This window comes from Castanea sativa, chromosome 6 (assembly GCF_040712315.1).
Source record: "Castanea sativa cultivar Marrone di Chiusa Pesio chromosome 6, ASM4071231v1".
NCBI classification, from domain to species: domain Eukaryota; kingdom Viridiplantae; phylum Streptophyta; class Magnoliopsida; order Fagales; family Fagaceae; genus Castanea; species Castanea sativa.
This window is the reverse complement of record NC_134018.1, coordinates 58,900,783-58,923,689: the sequence shown is the minus strand read 5'-3', so window position 1 is coordinate 58,923,689 and position 22,907 is coordinate 58,900,783. Positions and strand designations below refer to the sequence as shown.

The 22,907-nt window shown below is 37.3% G+C and overlaps 1 protein-coding gene and 1 long non-coding RNA gene across 2 annotated transcripts; one reads left to right on the top strand and one right to left on the bottom strand.

Annotated features, from left to right (window-relative positions):
• The first annotated feature begins 1,776 nt into the window (after positions 1-1,776).
• On the top strand, positions 1,777-15,506 carry LOC142641281 (uncharacterized). The gene is made up of 2 exons (XR_012845350.1): positions 1,777-1,951; positions 14,260-15,506. It is a non-coding gene; the product is annotated as an uncharacterized LOC142641281 (long non-coding RNA).
• LOC142641280 (homeobox-leucine zipper protein ATHB-12-like) lies at positions 15,086-16,702 on the bottom strand. The gene is made up of 2 exons (XM_075815687.1): positions 16,078-16,702; positions 15,086-15,957 (listed from the first exon to the last, which is right to left on the bottom strand). The coding sequence occupies exons 1-2, from the start codon at positions 16,447-16,449 to the stop codon at positions 15,598-15,600; spliced, it is 732 nt and encodes a 243-aa protein (XP_075671802.1). The 5' UTR covers positions 16,450-16,702; the 3' UTR covers positions 15,086-15,597.
• Between the last annotated feature and the right edge of the window lie 6,205 nt (positions 16,703-22,907).

Here is a 22,907-nt window from a genome sequence, read left to right as displayed (position 1 = left end):
TTTATTTTTTTTATTTGTCACTTATGAAAGTATTGTGAAAAGGATTTTTTTTTTTTCAAAATAACACCTATTTTTAAATAATTTTGTTAGTTAGCAAAATTTTCAAATTATTTAGAAAATTAGCATCTTAAGTCTACTAGAATTGATTTCAATGTAGCAATTCAAGTCTTTAGTACTCGAGTTTGGATTAAAATCCACGTGGAACTCGAGTTTTAGAGACTCGAGTTCCAGTTTTTGCCAAAACTATGTTCTTGTTCTTCCTTCTTTTTTCTTTCTCCAAACCAAATCAAGGATTTAGAAAATACCCAAACCCAAAGGCTCGACCATGGAAGTTCAGAGAGCAGAGGTTGAGATCGGACCACTACCAATGGTGGCGATGATTGTCGAAGGAAGAGCCAAGGAGGCTCGGCCATGAAAGTTTAGAGAGTAGAGGGAATGGAAGTTCAGTCCAAGCCAATTTCCCCAACCTAGAGCCTTCACCGTAGTCCAAACCAAGGGATTTGGGTTCTTAGGGGATGTAGATCTGAGTTTGTTATTGCTTAGTTGTTTCTAGGTTGGTTGTTGCTTTGTCGTTTTTCTTGCATTGAATTTTTGTTTTTTTGGGTCACTAGTTTGCTTCGTTCTTTAGGAAAATTTGGGTTGTTATGGAACTAAAGTTTGAGATACTTGGGTTGCTATAGTGAACTCGAGTCTAAGAGACTCGAGTTGCTAGTTCCCTAAATAGTTTGAAAACATTGCTAATTAACGAAATTGTTTGAAAATTGTTGTTATTTTGAAAAACAATCCATTGTGAAAATGCTATGAATATAGCATTTCTCATTAGTCTACAAGAGATTTTTTCAACTAAGCTAACTGTAACTCATTTATTTTGTCTTTCTTTTTGCTTTTCTATTTTTTATTAGAAATATTTTTTTTTAATTACACAACAAAAATACCCTTTTATCATTAATTTTATATGCAATGATTGGTATCCAACATCTTATTATCAAAGCATAAAAAAATAAAAATAAAAATCTTATTATCAAGTATTAAGTAATTTCTCACCAAAAAAAAAACCCTTGTTGACATTTACAATGGCAATCCAAAATAAATCATCAATTTGATTTCTTAAATACATTTAAAACATTATTTATCAATGAATATCATCTAGATTTCATAATCCAAAAATTAACCTGATAAAAATTTGACATTTATATAATAGACATTACAAATAGACTATAATATTAGTATTTTTCATTTTAAAAAAATACGTCATTATGATAGATTTATTGGTATGAATTACATTGTAATGACCACATTGTATGATTGTAATTGTCAATCAACCTTAATTTTGAAATATCAAGAGTTTTGTAATTTAATTAATACTTCTTATTTTTATTTACTTAAAAAAAAGTTATAAAAAAATAGAATTGTATTTCTTAATGTTTCCATTTTCCATCTGATATTTTTAAAGTTTAGAGGCTGTTTGGTACATGTGCTTAAACACATGTTTTCAGTTTTTAAACAACATTATACGTATTTTCACACACTTTTTCACTCACACATATTTCTAAAAAATACAAATAATTTTACTAGAATAACATTACCAAACGGCCCCTTAATTTTTCATTTTTCAATTATCTAATTACAAAATTTTCAAAATAAAACCTTATTTAAGAAATTTTTTTTTCTTTTTTTTTTTTCTAATTAAATGGGGGTAAAATTGTAATTGTGATATGATCACCTTCGGCTGTTTGCTCCAACGGGAAAAACAAGTCACCAATACCGCACGGTACCATTCCATCCAAATCCACCCACTAGTTTTTGTTTTCATCGTTCCAAATGAGCTTTCTGAATTGTGACGAGCGAACAACAACAACAACAACAACAGGAAGAACAATGGAATTGGATCTGCTTCAATGCGAAAAGGGTCTCTACTATAGACTACAATCTCGCCAGCCACACTCGACTGGTAATGTCCTCAGCTTCTTCACATTTTGCTGTTTAGTTTTGATTAGAAATCATTGAGAAGCAAAACTTGTTGTTGTTGTTGTTGTTGGTCCTAAGTATATGTCTATATAAGTTATGAACTTAACGCAACGGTCAGTCGTTCAGAATGGTTATGATTTTGATGCTTTTTGAAAGCTTTTTTGTATTGTATAGAGTAATTGTGCGCATGCATGTGTTGGCTGTGGCTGTGACTGTGTACCAAAACCTTAAGTTTTTGTCGAATGAGAAAATGACCCAACTTGAAAAAAAAGGTAAAAAGGTTTATTTAATGGGGTGGGGGTTCTTTGTGCTGCTAAAATTGATTGTATATAGTTGAGCCACCCACATTGGGCTACTTAGGACTTAAAGTAGCAGTGTGTGCAGCAACAATAACTTAACTTTTATAATTTATGAATTTGAAGACGTGATGATCAGTACCTGCTGGTTTGTGTCATTGTGTGTATGAAACTTGGGGTCTCTTAATAAGGTTCCAAATAGTCAGCATTCAACATCAAATCACTATGGCAAGATTGGTGGAGTATTGAAAGAATTGATTTAGATCCCAAATTGATTAGGCTGTGGATTAATCAATTAATTTTTACTAATTTATACCACATCCACAACAAGTATCGAATCAGGAAAATAGAGTGATAAACTATAAACGACATGCCGATTCTTTAAGGTCCAAAGTCCAAACAAGTATCACTATGCCGATTGATAAACAATAAACGTCACCCGTCAGAAAGTTACTATCTAGTACATGACACTTGTTACCTAGACACTACAACTAGTAGCTGAACTTACTGTTGCGACCAACAATAGCTTCAGACCATCCAAACACTTTGTACATGGAACCCTTCATGAATAACCCGTACATGTTCAAGAGTAGAGCCTCTGACGGACTTCAAGTACCCTCTGTAAAGGTTTGATTACCGTAGTGACACAATGGGATTGATGGTTTTATGGTTTCACACCTTGATCACACTTATGGTAGCAACACCATTATGGATAATCTTTTTGAGCTTAAAAGATGAAGGCTATGTTTTTCTTTATGTTTGGTGCACAAGTTCTGCCTCCAGCTTTAAAGTCGAGTTATAATATGCCTTTTTTATGTCACACAAGTAGGGTACAAATTCCAAGGCAGCTGACTTCAGAATTGATTACACATCAGAATTCATGATTTTTGATTGATTGAGTTGTTGGCAAAGAAACACGTGGCTTAATGTGTGAGTTGTTGAGTCTAGATGTGAAAGAGGGCAACTAAGACTTGACACATTAGCAATGTGCTCATACAAAAGAGGTGAAATCTAAGACAAAATGGTTAACCACACTGAGGAGGTCTCTAGGCATAAAAAATTCAGGACCTTAAGGTCGAAGGAAGGGGGCATAACACCGGGTTTTTCCATAGATTGGCTCTCACAGAAGAAGCAATCATATGGGAGGTCTTGAAGTGGATGGTACATATTACAAGGAATCAAAAATTAGAGATTAGATGGTGCATTTCTATAAGCCTTTGTATCAAGAAACAGGACAATGAAGACCATATGTTCATAGTTTATATCTTGCTAGTATAGGTGAGAATGATAAACAGTTGTTTGAGAGGCAATTTGAAAGGAAGAGGTAATCTAGGATTTGAAGGATGACAAAGCTACAGGCCCGTATGGGTTTACTATGTTGTTCTTTCAACATTGTTGTAGAATGGTAGAAGCTGATGTGAAGGGCTTTCTTTGCAGAATTTCATAGTCACTGTGAATTTGAAAAACCCCTTAATGATTTTTTTTATTGCATTAATTCCTAAAAACAACAATGCTACTAATATCTGGGATTTTTGGCCTATTAGTTTGGTTGGACTTCTGTATAAATTGTTGGCAAAGGTGTTGGCTCATAGGATGAAAGAGGCGCTAGACTAGATAGACTTATTTACAAGTCATAGAATGCCTTCGTAGGTGCTAGGAAAATCCTTGACTAGGTCCTAATTCCTAATGAATGTTTGGATAGTAGAATCAAAAGCTGTATCGTTAGGGTGATTTGTAAGTTGGATATTGGAAAAGTTTATGATCATGTTATTTGGGATATGGTACTTTATCTATTGGGGAGGATGGGGTTTGGGGAGAAGTGGAGGGGTTGGATCCATGCTTGTTTTCTACTGTTTGATTCTTAGTCTTGATCTATGCTCCCGTGTCTAGCTTCTTCAATAGTTCACAGGGGCTAAGGCAGGGTAATTCATTATCCCCTTTACTCTTTATACTGGTTATAGTGGTGTTGAGTAGGATGCTAAAGAAAACTGTGAGGGGCTTTATTGACACTTTTAGGATATCGCATGCTACAGTAGCTGGGCTACATATCTCCCATCTTTATTTGCTGAGATAAATATTTTATTATGTGATGTGAATACCGAACAACTTCTTTACATACAGCTCTAAAATTTAATTTGGATAAGAGTGAAGTGGCCCAGTAGGCAATGTGGGTAACATGGCAGAATTATCAGGACATCCTATATTGTAAAATTGGGAGTTTACTAATGACTTGGCTTGGGATGCCTTTTTGGGGTATCTTTTAGGGCGCAATATGTGTGGAATCCTATTTTGAAGAAGATGAAGTACAGGCTGGCTATTTGGAACAAGCTATAATTGTCAAGGGGGGGGGGGGGGAGTGGAGTTTGGGGGTTGGCATGATATATGGTGTGGGAATCATTCTCTAAAAGAGTTGTATTCTGGTTGCTACGCATGTGCAGTTGATAAGAATCCCGCAATTCAGTTAGTCATGGATAGCCAATTAGATAGGGAGAGCGGAACTTGAACGTGATATTTCACAAAGCTTGTTTTGATTGCGAATTGGAGTTAGTGAAGTCTTTCTTAAATCTTCTATACTCAAATATCCCTAGGAGGGAGGAGTGTGATAAAATGAGATGCAGATTGAGAGGGCATGGTGGCTGTACCATTCACTCTTACTATGAGGCTATTCGAGGTACAACAACTAATTCTTTACATTTGGAAGAGCATTTGGTGTGTCAAGGCCCTAAGAGGGTCTCATTCTTTCTTTGGACAGCAGCCCAGGGGAAGATTCTTACCTGTGATCATTTTATCAAGCAAGGTCTCTCTTTAGTTGGTTAGTGAATGTATCAATGTAATGGACAGGTAGATCATTTGTTGATCCGTTGTGATTTTGCAAATGTTTTATCGAGTCTAGTATTTATAGCTTGTGGGATTCAATGGGTGTTACCAAGGATGGTAGATGATCTCTTGTTCACGTGGAGGAGTTGGAATTTGGTTTTGGGAAGCATTCATCAGACATTTGGAACTTGTCCCATAATGTTTGATGGGGCTATTGTGAAAGGAGTGAATAGTCGCACTATTGAAGATATAGAAATATCAAAGACTCAGTTGGAAGCATTGCCGATTTGAACCATGTTCGATTGTCTTGTGCGTGGGGTCTTGCAAATAGCATCCCCCTTTTAGATTTCACATTAATCGCTTAACTTTTGTGCATAATTCTTTTGCAGCTCTTTTTAGTTTACATTGTACTCATCATCATGAGTATGTAGTAACCTATTCTGTCAATAAAAATACCATTACTCATGAATAAATAAATAAAAATGATTCCAAATTCTGTCTCAATCCAAAATCAGAGTTGCTTTGCAATTCTGGTTTTAAGTGGATGTACAGTGTAGCATTAATAACATCTGTAAATACTCTGAACAATGAAGCTCCTTTCATCAATTAATACTTGAGGGAAACATGATCTAGTCCTGGATGTTGTAGTATCTGCTATTCTGAAAGAGTTTGATTTATTAGAACGAACTTGTATGAAGGTTGAGCAGATCAAGGAAGCTAAGGAAAAATGAAGATGTAGAAGAAAATATTAGCGAAGCTTAATCCCAACTTTAAGATTAAAGTAACGGATGATTGGAGGAAAACAGGACATAAGCTTCAAATGTTGTATAATCTTGTATAGATTATAGAAATGGTATTGTTAGATGAAGCTATTGCACCTACCTTAAACTGATATTCCCAGAATCATACTCTAATTTCTAGAGTCAGGACTGATTTTGTTTGAGGTGTGGGTTGTTGGATGCTAGAGAAAATGTTTTAGACAACTTTAGGGAAAATGCATTTTTGAAATTGAAAATTTTCTCACGAAGTCGCAATGATATGGGTTAAACATTGATGGGTGCATTTTTCCATATTCTTTGATTTCACTATGTGATTGAGATGCTAGTGAACTTTTGATTAGGGCTGGGTTCAGAATGGTTGAACTATCAGAGGCCAAGAGAAAAAAGCATATCTGTGAAAATTTAGGTTGTAGCAAGTCCCACACATGGGCCTAATCATAAAGAAATTGTCTATTTAAAAATTGGGTCACTGGAGTTATAGTCCAAAGCTAGATTACCTGTAGGAAAAGCTTCATCAGTCTTGCAATGTCTATGCTAGGGCATGCTGTTCATTATTGATTCACTTATTCCAGTGTATTCAAATCCAAATTGGTAACAGATTTTATGTTATAAATTTGGATTTTAAGTTTCCTCTAGATTTTTGTGGCATATGAAGAAAAGTGAATTTTTATTCAAATTTTTTATTTGGAAGAAGCAAAGTTGCTGAATATATCATCTTGCTATCTGCAAAATGTTAGTGAGTACTCGGTACGTTGGAGGTCAGGTAGAAATATGTCACTGATTAATGCAATGTCTTGTGTTACTGCTTTTCATGGTCTTAAATAATTCACAAGTGCAGTATGATAGATCATATATCTGAATACAAACACCATGAGAGTTATTGGAAAGGTCAGGCTGACCTCATGAAGTTTATTTCTTATTAAAGTCTTCCATCAACTTGGTCAATCTTTATCTACTTTTATCTGCTGCCTTTTCATAATAAAATTTATTATGTTGTAATTGGTATCTCCTTTTGCTTAAGTAATTATGGCTTCTTGCATTGTTGTTGTGTTAATCAGCAAGATGTAATTAGTTGCCTGCCTTTGTTAGTGTAATTTTCTGTTGTCTAATTCAGGAATACTAATGAGTTGCAGAAGCACAGAGTATTTTACCAGATGTAGATATAAATGTTGTATCTGAACATTCACTAACGAAGTCGGTTGTTATTTTATATTTTCTATGTTTCTTATGTGGTCTTAACATGTTTTCTGTCGTGTAATTAGCATTTCATGAACATGGATTTTGCACATTCATTTTTGGGATATATGAACTTACGATAATTCCCTTATCTCTTTAATGTGCTCTTGGAATATTTGGCATCACATACACTCTGGTGATCAATTACGTTTAGTTGGAATTTGGAGCTAACAAAAGCACATTCAAACAAACTAGAAATAAAAACATCTCCACAAGACAACAATGTTTAACATGGTTTGACCAACTCTATGCTTATATTCTTGGGCAACAATAACCTATATCTTCCATAAAAAAAAAAAAAACAATAACCAAAATCCACCATGAATGTAATGGATTACATGTACTTCAAACCAATACACACAAGCCAAACTCGTATATTATCACAAATCTCACAAACAAAATAAAAAACTCAAGACCTCTTACAAATACAAATTAACCCAAATCCCATTGCATCCAAAACAAACTCTTAAAATCCATACATATTATAAGCCCAAATACATTAGTCCAATACAGTACCCCAAATAACATGTTTTATAACACTTACTAATTTTTTTCTCCTTTTATTGTATTGGCCAAAATGGCCAAAAAACCCCCCAGTACAGCCGATAATGTCTGATATTATAGCCAGTATTTTTCAAAGGGAATGTTCATACCGGTTTAGTTGTCAGAATGGTATGGTATTAATAGCATTGCTAAAGGTCCCTTGGGGATTTATTTCTAGCCAATTTTCCCAGGGACTTTGATTTCATATTGTGAGTATCATATTCAGGAGCTCTTAGGATCTACGTTTAAGATCTGCTTGTCATTGGAAGAAGTACAGACACAGATTTTGTATTATGACTTTTATTGAGGAGACAGAGGTATTGTTAAGTTGGAAATTGGTAAAATTATTACCCTTAATGCTATCCTCTGGACGTGTTGAGTATCATTTGATTTGTCAAAATTGTGTCTTTTTTTTTATAGGTAAAAATATGTGCATTCAAAAAACACTACCTTATGCAAAAGACATAAGGCAGAGAGATAAGTACATAGGGAAGAGAAAGAGAAAAAAGAAAAAAGAGGACAATAAACTAAGAACACAGAAGAGAACTAAGAAACATAGGGAGAGAATCACTAAAGGTGAGTCCCCAAGCCCTAGACCAATCAAACAGAGTGCCACTAAGAGAGGCCAAAAGCTGGTCGTCTGAGCTTTCCATGTCCTCAAACGTCCTCCTATTGCGTTCCCTCCAGAGACACCACATCAAGCATAAAGGAGCTAAATTCCAAATGCTAGACGAATGCTTTCCAAGCCAATTCCACCAACTGAATAGAGTATCCGCAATCGATCTAGGCAAGACCCAGGAAAACCCAAAAGATCTAAGAACCAAACTCCACAGTCTAGAAGCCTTTCCACAATGTAATAACAAATGATCCGCTGTCTCCCCATTACTGCGGCACATGATACACCAATCGACAAAATCCAACCCTCTTCCCCTCAAATTATCCCCTGTAAGGATCCTATCCCAAACAGCAATCCACACAAAGAAAGAGACACGCCGAGGAGCCTTAACCTTCCAAACCCCTTTCCAAGGGAAGATAATAGGCGCGGAGCTTCTCAACTTATTGTAAAACGAACGAATATCAAAGACCTCGTTCTTTGTCAACTTCCATCGCATACGATCTGCATTTTCGGTGTGAGGAAGATTGGAGCCCAATTTTTGAAGAAAATCATCCACTTCACGCATCTCCCAATCATTAGGACTCCGAATAAAACGAACATTCCAGCTTCTCCGGCTCCTCGATCCCCAACCGTTCAAGAGAAGAGGCCACGCGATGCCTCTTTATTGGATGCAATCCCATACACGCTCGGAAAAGACAAGGCGAAGAGGAGACTCCCCACACCAATGGTCGGTCAAAGCTTTACTCTATCCCCCACCCCTACCTCGAAGTAAGTATTCTTCTTTGAAATCCTCCACATCCCATGCGGATACTTCTCCACAAGCCACACCCATGCGCCTCTACCTAGCTTGGACATCCATCCCCCAGATCTTCCCCCAAACTTAAGGGCTATGACCCTTCTCCAAAGCCTTGTCTCCTCGATCCCAAACCTCCATAACCGCTCTTCCCTAGTAAAGCTTTATTAAAGGTAGTTAATTTCCTTACCCCTAACTCACCATTTTTCAAAGGTGCACACACCTTGTCCCATCCCACCAAATGAAGCTTGGAGTCCCCCCACAAGAAATCCCTTTGCAACCTCTCGATTTTATTGGCCACATGCGTAGGGATGGTAAAGAGACGGAGATAATAAGTGGGAAGACTAGACAAAGTGCTTTTAAGCAACGTTAGTCTTCCACCTTTTGACAAATACAACTTCTTCCAACCGGCCAACTTACGCTCAAAATTCTCCAAGATAGAATTCCAAACGATGAGGGGACTTGAAGGACGCCACCGAAAGGCATACCAAGATAGGTCATAGGCAAAGATCCAATCCCGGCATCCCAAAAGCTTTGCTAAGACATGGATATTAGGAACCTCCCCGATAGGAACCATCTCACTTTTCGGCACATTAACCTTAAGACACATCCTTTGCACGAAAACAAAGAAGAAGCATCCGAATATAAAGAATACGCTCCTCCGACGCATCGCAAAACGAGAATCGTGTCATCCGCAAACAATAGATGCGATACACGAGCCTCCCCCTCGTCTACGTGAGCCCTAAAACCTCGAATTAAACCGGCCCCTTCGACTCTTTGCGGCATCTTGCGAGAACCTCCATCAAAACCAAAAACAACATGGGCGACGGCGGGTCCCCTTGTCTCGGCCCCCTCGAACTCCCAAAAATCAGCCGGGGTCCCATTAAACAACACGAGAATTGGGCGCCAGATATGCAAGTGCGGATCCACCTACACCACCTCACCCCGAATCCCATTCTCCTCGACAAATCAAGAAGAGTCTCCCCGATTCACATGATCATACGCCTTCTCGATATCTAATTTGCGAGATAACCCCGGAATCTTACTTTTCACCCTACTATCTACACAACTCATTAGCAATGAGAGCGGAATCAAGAATACGTCTACCACCCGCCAGCGTTACGAGACTCGGATATCAACTGATCCAAAACCTCTTTCATGCGATTTGCAAGCACCTTGGCCAAAATCTTGTAAACACTCCCCACCAAACTAATAGGTCTAAAATCTCGAATATTGGAAGCACCCTTCTTCTTAGGGATTAAGGCTAGGAACGTTGCAGTTAGAGATTTTCAAACTTATTGTGTTGATAAAACTCTTCAAACACGGCTAGGACATCTCTTTCCACGGTTCCCAACACCGGTGATAAAGCCGAGAGAGAAACCATCGGGACACCAGAGCTTTATCTCCTTCCATCTCTTTGACAACTCGAAGGACCTCCTCCTTTTCAAACCTCCGTTCAAGCCGGTCCTCTCCAACCCCTCTATCCGAACAAACTCCAATCCTTCCACGAAAGGCCTCCACTCCTCTGTCTCCTTGTACAAATTTTTATAAAAGCATGCAGCTTGGTCGGCCATCTCGGATTCGTCTTCATAGGTAACCCCATTCACTTCCAACATACTAATATGGTTATACCTTCTCAGAAATTGGCCATCTTGTGGAAAAATTTGGTATTGTTATCTCCTTCCTTAATACAAAGCATCCTCGATTTAATCTCCAAGAAATCTCTTCCAAAAGAGAAGATTAAATTTGGGATCTCGGCCCGGCTACTCACCTAACTCCACTTGAAAGACCATGCTCCCTTCCACCAACGTCCAATAATCTCAAAGCCTCCAACAATTCTTTTTCCGACGCTCTACATTTCCAAACTCACTCCGGTTCCGAATAATATCTGCCTTCAATGCCTTGACTTCTTGGCAAGAACAAAGTGGGGGTACACGGGACGGAGTATCGATTCCACCAAGAATGAACCCTCTCTTTGAACCCATCCGACTTTAGCCACATGTTTTCGAACCTAAAAGGACTTTTCCCCCTTACAATCCGTCTGCCTCCACTAAAATGGGGAAGTGATGCGAAATAGGACGAGATAAATCCGTTGGGTCACATCCGGGTAGTGATCCTCCCAATCGAGGAAACCGAGCCTATCTAACCTAGACATCGAGGGCTGATCCGAACCACTCGACCAAGTAAAACTCACCTCCTTCCAAAGGCAAATCTATCAAGCTAAGCTCCTCGATGAACTCGGAAAAGTTCTCCATTGCCGGGGTGACACGAGAACCCCCCGGCAGTTCACTTGGGAACCTAACAATGTTGAAATCCCTATGTAACACCATGGGACCTCCCAAGTTCTTTGAATACCAATCGAGTTCATCCACGTATGCCCCCTCAAGTTATTATCATTCGGACCATAAACCCCGAACAAGCCCAAATAAAACCGTCCCCCGAAGCCCACTTAGGATTGAAACGGAAAATTGACCCAGCTAGAACCTCTAACTTTTCTAAAACCCTCCTATCCCACATCATCAAAATCCCACCAGTGATCCGCATCCAGAAGCCACCCCGATCTACATAGGGGCGGCTCCTGGCTAACGAGATCAAGCTGACAATCCATGCTGCGAGTTTAGTCTCTTGAAGGCAAACAACATCACAATTCCAATCCCGTAATAAATTTCTAACTACCAAACGCTTCCGCGAAGTCGTTCAAACCTCGCACATTCCATGACACCATTCTTAGCTTCATTAAAACTAAAAAACTCCCCTACGCAGCCTCGGACAAGCAATCAAGGAAAATAAAACTATCGTTCATCATAATTAACCAAGGAAATCAAATTCCTCGGCTCCTCTTCCCTTTATTCTTGGAAGCAACTTTACGGTGAGCTACATCTTTCACATTGCACCGGCTTGGTTGCCTCGATCTCCGTCTCAAGTCTTTGTAGGAGCATAATGCACCTCTTCTCATGCGACCCAAAGGAAGCCCCATTAACTACTTGCGGCGGGAGTCTCTGTTTCACCCCAATTAGACACCGCCAAAGTGTTATCCAACCTCCTCGCCTCGGTATTTTTATTCAATTCAGAGTCGCTGACCACCCCCGGGGATTAATAGATATCAAGGGGGAAGAACTCTCCGCTTCACCCAAGGCCTCAACTACATAGGCTGTTTCGACCTCAGACAAAGCCAATACCGATTGATTAGCCTCAATCCCAACTCTCGATGGACTTAGGACAGAGGTAGATAGCTCGAGACCTTTAACAGACCTTTCACCCTCTGTTTCGACGTACCAAAGTGAGCGAGAGACTCGCGGCACTAGGCCCACCGAGAAAAGAGACTCGTAGCCCGCGCCGTAGTCTCGCGGGACAACCCCGAAATGCTCCGAAGAAGAAACGGACACCAAATCGAGCCTCGCTGGTGTGAAGAAGGCCAATATCGGCCACATCCGATTCCGTAGGTGAAGCCCGGCGAGAGACCCCATCGGAAAAGGAGCCACGCGTCCGCCACGCGAGACGGTCGCCGGCCCACAACTGGTCTCGGTTTGGGTCGCCGCGCTCATCGCCGTCGTTGGAGCAGGTTGTCGCACTGAGGCGACCTTCTCCAATAGCTCCGGTGACTCCTCGGCAGGGGCGAAGTCAACCCCGATGGCATCCTGAACCTTCGAAGCTTCGCATGTTGCTTTGGACTTAGCCAAAACTTGATCTTTCAGACTTAAGTGACTCAGGTTTCTCCTTGGTGGGCTAACACTCACTTCCAGCCTACTTGGGCCATTGGGCTCAGAATGGAGGCCCACTTGGAACCCATCTTTGTCTAAGTCCACCACAGAACATATATTAGCCCATGAACCACAAGGCTCCCTCTGATCTCTTGATACACATAAGGAACTCCTCAGACCAACTTTATGCCACGCCACCCTCCTTTTTCCTTCTGCAATCACTTCTATGGTCAAGCTGTTACCTGCCCACACAGGCTTTCCGATTCACGATTTTTTCCAAAAGCATGTTCGGACCCCTTTGATTTGAAATTCAGGCGGGATTTCCTTTGAATTCCTACCGGTTTGTTATACCCACGTTAAATGCCTGTCTTGCTTTCCGAGAACTGCGACTCTACCTTCTAGAGTCATCGGACCGGCCAAGCTCACGGGTTCTGTTTCACAATGGGTTTTGCTTCTCGAAAATGATTTTTTCTTCTAACTTGCACCTCGTATGCCCACGCACCACATCGGCAAAGGATGTAGAAGATTTAATCCCGAGTTATTCTTAAGGTGCTAAGCCACAAATTTGTCTTGCCCAATCCCACTATTCGCATAGTTATCGGGTTCCAACATCTTCCTTAACTCTAACCCAGACACCTCCATCCATTCTTAGTTACGCCTCTTTGGAATAATAATGGACCTCCTAGACCCGCCAACTTTAAGTTCGAGTCAATCGTAGGAACACGCCAAAAGAATTAGAGCTCCGTTGAAGGGTATAAGCAAAATCACCTTCCACGAACGAAAAAAAATACTTCGAAGCTGGACCCAACGACTAAGCTGTTCTAAGCTCTTCATCGGCCATTGTGCTGCTTTGTCTTACCCATGAAGACCGACTTCATGAAGTACCTACACCGCTCAAAAATCCTTAAAGAAAAATACCGTCCCCCTTCCTCTACAACCAGTTGAAAAAGTTTGGATTCAATAAAAAAACTACGAACGCCACCCATGATCAAGGCAACTACAAACTCTAAGATCACAATAAGACTGAAAACATGATTTCTGGCTAATTCGAGGAAGCCGGGCCTCCTAGTGAACCAGGAATTTCAGAGTCAGGGGCTAAAGACCTGAAGACGAACAAAATGCTGCGACAAAATTGTGTCTCTCAACTGCAATTTTTATATTCACTGGACAAGTTTGGCCCAACTCCACTGAAGTTCCTTAGGGGACACGGAAGTATCCAAATTTGCACTATTGATCGTTGAGTGGTTTAGGAAGTTGTTAATTTGTAAGAGAGAGAATGGTTTGGTGAATCTTATTTTATGGGTTTTCTCATATGTGGTTGTACGATGGATCCTTGAATTTTCTAATCCTGCATGATAGTGCAAGTTTTCTCTTGCTGATTTTCTATGGATGTAGACCTTGTGCCAAACCATTTAAAAGTCTTCTTTGGCTAGTTTTGGTTGTTCTTTTTAATCTATTTTCTCTTAATTTTCTGGTATTCTTTGCACATGATCCTTATATTCTTTTGCAGAATTTAGCTATTGTTTGCACATGATCCTTATTTGTTTGCGGCACTGAGCTTTCACTTTGACAACTGGGGTGATAGTGGCACTTACCTATTATTTAAGATTACTTTAATGGTGTGTTTTATCACCTGCTGTTGAGGGGAAAATGCAACATTCCCTTGTGATGTATTATTCTCTATTACTTCTGGGTTATCAAAGGAAAAAGGATGCTTTTCATTTGTCTTTGAAGTGGATTACGTCTTTTATGGTTAAGATTTAGTTTTCAAGAATCTATAGGATTATGAAAAATGTCACGACATTCAAAATCAATTATCAACTTATCATTCCATTATTTGATGGAATTGAAATTCAAATAACTCGATACCATGTATACCCATGGATTCCTAAAATTTAAATATTGACCACGAAATAGACCATGTCCATTTCTTTCAAAATGGAGGACTCCTTTGTATTGAATCAAAATTGATCCCCCAGATGTATAAAATGATAATTGGATTATCTAGTTTGCTATAAGAGTTTATGAAGAACATTGCATGAATGGAAATTTGTGTTCTAATCATTCTTTAACTATATAATTTGATATATAACAATAAAAATAATAATTTTCACATTTGTATTTTTGAAATCTCTTGGCTTTTTATCAGTATTAGTGTCATTTTTCAGAATGTTTATTGAGTTCTAGTTACTTGTTTTTTGGTTAACATAATCATTCCTAAGTAATTCTATCATATCTAGTGGCCCAAGCATAAACCGCCCATTTTCTTGATCATGTACATTAAGAGAACATCTTTGTTTGAACAAGCATGTACTAGCATTAAGAAAACACAAGCATTAAAAATCAAGTGCATATTAGTTACTTCTTACCATTATACCAACTTCCTTAAAAATTCTAACTGAACTAGTGCTTGTTTCTAATTTGTAGTCCACTACTTGTGCATGATCTCTCTCTCTCTCTATCCCAATCCCTCTGTCTGCATATGAATTCTTTGGAGACTACTTGCCCTCCCCATATCCCTTTCTTTTGTTGCTTGACTCCAAATCATCTACAATAGGAAACCACTACTCTGAACCGCATCTGGTTAAGTAATATCAACATTAGCAGCTTTTGCAATCACATAAAGTGGATATAGATGGAATTTCCCTATAGGAAGTGTTTCTACAGTGCAAAAAAAGCTACATTCATTGCCTCTATAATCATTGCTGCACTAAAATATGTATCTTCCCTCGCATGGCCCGTAATTTGGTCTCACCAACCCCCCCCCCCCCCCCCTTAGAATCTTTAAACACAAGGAAGATTATTTTACATACACATCCTCCATGCTTTGTTGAGCATTTTACTTGATTCAAGACCAGAAGTCCCACCACTGATTATTACCATTAGATTGGTCAAAAAGACCATCAGAGTTCAAACTGCTCCAATCTTCAGTTGATGTCAAGGAACCATCAGCAGGTTCCACCATATCTAGAAGACTGGGTTCGTCTTCCAGTGTAAAGTACTCTGCTTTTATATTGCTATCTTCATCTGACAGTACACCTCCTCCATGTTCTGATCTTTCCGTTGACAAGCTTGGCTTTGTTTCAGATTCACATTTGTTAGTGTCTCCATTGTCCAATTCATCCTGGGTGCTGTTTGCAGCTACACCTTCACTGCAACACTGCCTTTCCTCTTGTGGCCTTTGCATCAGATCATTCAGCTTCTGCAACTGTCAAAATTAAAAAACAAAGCCATTTTCGTAAGCCTCAACATGAATTAAGAAGGGTCTTTTTTTTCATTCTGCACAGTAACAAATCATTTTGAGCAAACATCAATAATAATTAAGTACCTGTACAACCAAAGCCTGCTTTTCTTTCTTAAGAGCTTCAAACATGGAAGCCAGGTCGTTGTAATCGCCTCGTAGTGTGCTATAGTCACGTTCGAGATTCTTTGACTTCCATCGAGCTCTCTTATTCTGAAACCAAATTGCAACCTGTCTTGGCTGCAACCCAAGCTCTCTTGCCAACTCCAGCTTCTTCCTCGGCTCAAGCCTTGACTCTGACTCAAACATTGTTTCCAACGATTTGATTTGCTCATCACTGAACCTTCTTTTATTCTTGTTTTTCTTCTTTCTCGAAGTGGTGAGTGAGTCCATGTCCATGCAACCAAAAGACTCTGCCGCCACCACCGCCGAAGGAGAATATTCTGAGTGATCTAACATCTTTGGTGGAACTTTTTTACTCCTCCAAATTTGGTGATACGGCAAATACTTTTGGGAGTGTGTGCCTTGTGATATGCATGTATATGCATTTATTGGCTTGTTATAACTTATAATACATGTGAGATAGATTTATGAGGGGTATTTTTATCTCATGGGGTTGCCTTTCCTTCCCTGATTATTGCTGCTTTATATCCAAAACCCATGGGTCCGATAACGTATGTCGTATTGTGCTTTTTCACCATTTTGCCTTGTGAACATGAAAAATGCTACGCCCACCCAAAGTTAATAACTTTTCTCACAACTCGCTATGTAGTAAGCTGTAAGTGGTGGAGAAAAACTACTTATAACTCGCCATGTGAGATACTTATAATTCGCCACGATACGTGGATAGTTATAAGCTTAGCATTATCACCCCGTGATAATTGTCCATTTCTTAATTTTTGTAATTTTGGTTAATTTATTTATTTTTTTTTTTTTTCCTTTTAATTAATTAGAGAAGAAGCTCAAGCTCTGGGTCGGAGCCGACTTCAATAATTATTTAGCTAGTGAGCTTGTGGCTTTTCTACCTCTTGAATTGGTGACCACATTCACATTGCAGCAAATAATTTCATTCATTTTATATTATTTTTGGATATAATTTAAAAATGTCTCGTCATTGTCATTTGCATCATCGTCTCAATCCAAAGCCCTGTCCTCAACCACAAAAATGTCGGTATACTGAATCACGTGGTGTCTAGAAGGGCCACTCTTTCTTTAGTTTACTATTTTATTTGAAGTGTCCTGTGTTTTTTTCACTTCTCTTCCTGCTTTGTTGGAGTCATTGATGCCTCGCATTTTTTCTTTTTTAATCAAATGGGAAAGAATATATGCATATCAGTCTAAGTGCATAGCAATAAATAAAACCATATCGATGGTGGTAAGCAAAATAAAGGGGTGAACAATGCATAGCATTCCATACCATAGTTAAAAAAATATATGAAAAGTAAGGCTACAATGATGAACTAGAGAACTGAACCCTAGGGCAAACTTTCAAGTCAACGACGACTGTCATTCCGATGCTCCACCGACCAGGCATGACACACGTGCTCTATTTTCTTTCTTTAGTTTTTCTTTTTCTCTTTCTTTTCATAGGAACCACTTTATTTGAGGCTCTATTTGATTGGGATTATGGGAATTTTTTTTAATTTTCAACTGTGTATTTAATTAAGAATGAAACAGCCAACGAATTGAAAACTAATCAGTGCACACCCATTTTTCTTATGCGGCGTTTGGTACGGGGAATTCACATTACTCCTAGCATCTAGATTCCCAGGAATCACATTCCTAGGAATGTAGCTATTCCTATGTTTGGTTTCATTGGGAGATTCCCAGGAATGTGAGATGATAATGTTTGGTGTATTCCCAGGAATCTTAAATGAATTATTTTTTTTTTCCATTTTGTCATTAAATTTGAATGTGAAGTACCAAGCCCATTAAAAAAAAAATCTTCCTTTAAATAAATAATGAAAAAATATATATAAACTATTAATTAGTCCTTTAAAAAAAATATCTTACTCTATATAGATAGATAAAAAACATTATATAAACTATCAATTAGCAACACATTCATTAAAACTGTGATTTAACATTTCAAAATGACAAGAATAATACAAAAATAACTATTAGCAGAGTTATTTATCCTGTTTATGTTGTTTTGGCGGGAAAAGATAAAGACAAGAGAGAAGATATTGATAATTTGTTTTATAATTTATCTTAATTGCTTAAATGATAAGGAAAAATGGTTAAAATTGTCAATTTATAAAAAATACAATTTCTTTTAAGTTTGGGAATCTGGATTCCCACCTGTTTTAAAGGGAATCCACATTCCTACTGAGGGGGGTTTAAGGATTCCCCTAACATCTGATTCCCTAGCATAATTTGCAACCAAACATGAGAATCTTTAAACATTCCTAGGAATCCTAAAACATTACCCCGTACCAAACGCCACCTTATTTTCCGTCCCTCCTTTTCATCTCAACCGTAGGGAGTCAAATTGTTGGGGGTTTTGAGGTGGAATGACACAGCTCACCGTCTGACAAATAATATCAGAACCAAGGTCATGGGTTCGAGTCACGAGAGTCATTGTGAGGGAGGGATTGTTGGGGGGACTACAATTTTACTCCCTACAACCACTCTAAAAACAAGCCCGCGTAGTGTGATGTCGAAACTCATAAAAGATTTGAGTGTATCTTCTTTATCACCAATTGGTTTTGAGATGGAATTGTATAACTCACGGTTCGACATCAACCAAAGAGGCAAATGGTGTCAATCTTAGGGGAAAGAACTTTTTTTTTAATATATATTTATTAATACTTAAGGACATACATGAACTAACTACTAAGTAGTAGCAAAGCAAGTGCCACTCAGAGTAAGGGCTAAAAAATAAATAATAATAAAGTAACAAAATGTTGGATTGTAATTTCTCACCCTTAAGTATTCAAGGGTTGTAATGTCCTTCCCCAACTATAATGAAATGATGAGGGTGTTATGGTCAATTAGTATGGGTCTCGTCATAATTAAAAAGAGTCATTAAACTAACAAAAAAATATAACAAAAGGGGTAAAGTCCTTTTCATGAAATGTTAAGTTGGAACTCTACTATATTTTAAACTAATTAGGATTACACAATTGAGTTTATATTTAAAGTGTATTTTGTATGTTTCATAATAATTCTTCGTCATAGGCAAATAAGGGTGTGTATCCAATTCACCAATTTAACGAAACTAACGCAATTCAAACCGATGCTTCAAGTTGGTTTTTCATGCATTGATGGCTTAGAATATTATTTTGAGCTTTGGGTTTCAATTCATCTTATCCAACTCAACACGCCATATATATATATATATATATTATTAATCTTATTTTATTTTTTTCGTTTGATTTATTTTGGTCTTTTGAGAATTATATATGATGAATTTGAAAATTTGGACTATAATTTAGGTATATTATGTGAAATGCAATAATTTATTAAAAAAAATTCAAACATTTGATAAAAACTCAAGTTTTTTTTCGAAGCATGAAACACGTAAATACAATCCATTGACCCAACCTAATACATGTGAGTTGAATTGGCTTGGGATTTTTCAATCCAACCTTGTAGGTTTGGGTTGAAAACCCCTCTAAATCAACCAAGTCTAATCCATCTAGGAAAGTGATTTGTAAGGACATCGTTTTCCTTCAAATCAATTTGGAAGAATCTTCTTCAATTTATTACGTGACGACTCAAAAAACCATCTACTCTTATTATTTAAAGAAAAAAAGCTTAGTTTCAAACTAGTTTAGAACTATTTTCCTTCAATCTATTATGTGACAGTTGAAGAGATCATCATGTGTAATTTTAGTCATATAACTTTTTAAATCTTATACATGATAGTTTTATAAATCACCATGTAGTGGGTTAGAAAATATTCCTCCAAATTGATTTGAAGTTAATCTTTATGAAAATGGATTGAAAAAAATTTCTTCCCGATTTGGAGTTTGAATGTGAACGTTTCCGATTTACAATCTATTAATATTTAATTTTAAACTTTCTTTCTTACACTTCCTCTATTATGTATATACTACACAATTGTGCATGCTTAATAGGAATCATATAAACCTGCTCCAATCCCTACCTACCTCACTCTAATCCCATGTGAGTTTTCCCTACTCGAAGGTTAAAGAAGGAGGAGACGAGATACCTATGGCCCAGCGATGCCCTATCCTGCTCTATTGCTTTCCCTAAATTAAATGGTAAAAGGACTGGCTAATGACATTTCAAAAAAAGGACTGGCTAATGACTATCGGCTAACCCTAAGCCGTTGGCTAGCTAATTGACCATAAGCTGCATGCTAAGCTACCTTGACCATGGAGTGGTAGGTTGAGTCACAGTCATAAACACAGTAACAATGAATTATAAAAGAATAAAAAATTAAAAACTCATTTCATATTTCAAAAGAGGTAATTAAAAAAAAAAAGAAAAAAAAGAAGAAGGAAGTCATTTTTAAGCCAATAAAACTTGTTGCTAAACGACAAATATCTGTCACCTGTCAAGATTGAACCAATAAGCCTAAGCCATATGCCTTCCCATAGGTCAAATCTTAGTATCCCGTTTTACTCGTCTTTTTCATTGGGAAGATTTTAGGTGCCACTCATGACGTGGCAGAAATCTCATGGTTGTACAATAAAGAACTTGTGGAATTTAGGGGACACGTGCCCCAGTTTACTTTACTGTCGTAGCTCTACAAAGTCGTGTGTGTGGGGACGTGTTTTAAAGTACATCTTGTCTTACTATGCCTTTTGATAATCTCTGTCCGCTTGCCACGTGATATTCAGCCTTTTTTATATCATAAACCACATCACTTTAATATAAAAATATATATATACATTGGCCAATGGGCACGTTGCGTGTAGAAAATATATGGTCTGGACACGTCAAATTTTATAATATTTTTTATATATTAATTGAGATGAGTATATAATATATACAAAATTTCAATAATTAGATCAATTGAAAAGAATATGGTGTAAATTCACAACTTTATTGTCCCATTTAAACTAGAGATGATGCATTATCATGCTGCATCGACAAGGGATGGGGAGGACATTTCGGTGCCCCACAAAATAAAAATATTCTTACAGAGAAATCTATAAAAATAAAAATAAAAAAGGGGGGGAGTGGGTAAGAAGATTATTTTTATTTTTTATTTTTTTTAAATGTATTTTAAGAAGAAGATTATCATAAAAAAGCAGCTATGTGATATGATAAATTTATCATATCACATAGCTTTTTAAGTAGAGAAAATATTATGTGATATGATTACTATATGTATGGGATGTTTTTCATATCGGTACTCTTCGTGAGTGCTATATGGTCCATTTTGTACACCAAATGCTACTTTTTTTTTTTTTTTAATATTTTGTAATCTACTACTGTTTGTAAAATATTTAGCAATTTATCACTTTTTAGAAACTCGATTATGTGGAAATCGAGTTTTCCATGGTATTCGAGTACAATGAAAAAATTGTGAATTTTTTTTTTTAATGTAACTAGAGTTTAAGTTACATCAAAAACTTAAAAAAAAAAAAATTCATGATACTCGAGTTCCATGGAATACAAAATTTTCACAAAATTGAGTTTCAAAAAAGTGGTACCTTACTAAATATTTCACAAATAGTGGTAGATCTATACATATTTTCTCAAACAGTGGTATATAGCCATTTTGACCCCATTTTGTAACTAGCCATTTATTTTGTTAGGGGCAATAATTGATGTAATTGGCTAATACTTTGATAAAACGCACTTTACTTGTAATTGGGTAGATTTAGGATGGTTTAAGACTTCAAAAAACATGTTGTTCAAGTTAAGTGTTAAAGTCATGCAAATCCGTCCAAGAAACAAGTCAAGAAGTGTTGTTCATTAAAACTCAACAAATGTCTCGACAGAAGCCTATCTATCGAGGATTAATGTTGAAGCTCGACACAAGCTCGACACAAGCTGTATTTGTCGAGAATTACAAAATCAGAATTTTCAGATCTGATTACACGCATATCCTTGAGTATTTGTGTAGGGTTTCTTTTCTCACAATCCTAAACATATATAAAGATTATTTTAAGAGCTGTCTCAAGGTCTTTTTTGGAATTCATACACGCATATTGTGATCAGAGACAGAATTTGCTCTAATTCATCTTTCTCTTTGTAGAAGCTACTGCATCTTTACGCCGAGGGTTTTGTGACCAAGGAGCTACTTGATCTTCATGTTGATGAACTGAAGAACTTTACAGCCAATATTTTCCTCAAGTTAGTGTGTTAGCCACATATTAGGATCTGTGCATCATTGGTTAGTCATGAACTGGGATTCGTGCATTGAATGGAGAGATTGCCGCTACAATACAAATGCAATTGGGTATTGGGATAGGGGCTCAACTGTAGGTTGGTATTAAGTACTAGGATTCCTTTTACTTGTAACCGCTTGTTTTGATAACAGTGGATTCTTGGAAGTGGTGACCTTAAATTCATCCGGTGGGGTTTTGCCTCGAAGGTTTTCCCCATTTATAAACAAATCACCATTTCAAATTTATTTTTTGTTGCACTTAGTTTAATTGGTAATTTGTTTGTGCTACCATGCTATTGCATGTTCAATTGACTTAATTAATTAACTCGGATAATTAATTAATTAATTTTTCAAAGAAGTCAATACATTATTGGCCTATCATATTTGATATAGCTTGTGGACAGATGTTTAGCTCATAAGTTTCGATAAATAAATCCTCTTTTTATCCCAAAAAAAAAATAGAGGAAAGAAAATATTAATTGCAATTTAAATGTGGACAATTTTTTTTAATCTATGTGTAGTGTTAGTATGTCTTTCCTTAAACTCTCAACCAGAAGTTGAACACAACTTTTTTATAAAAAAAAAAAAAAAAAAAATTTCCTGCGTT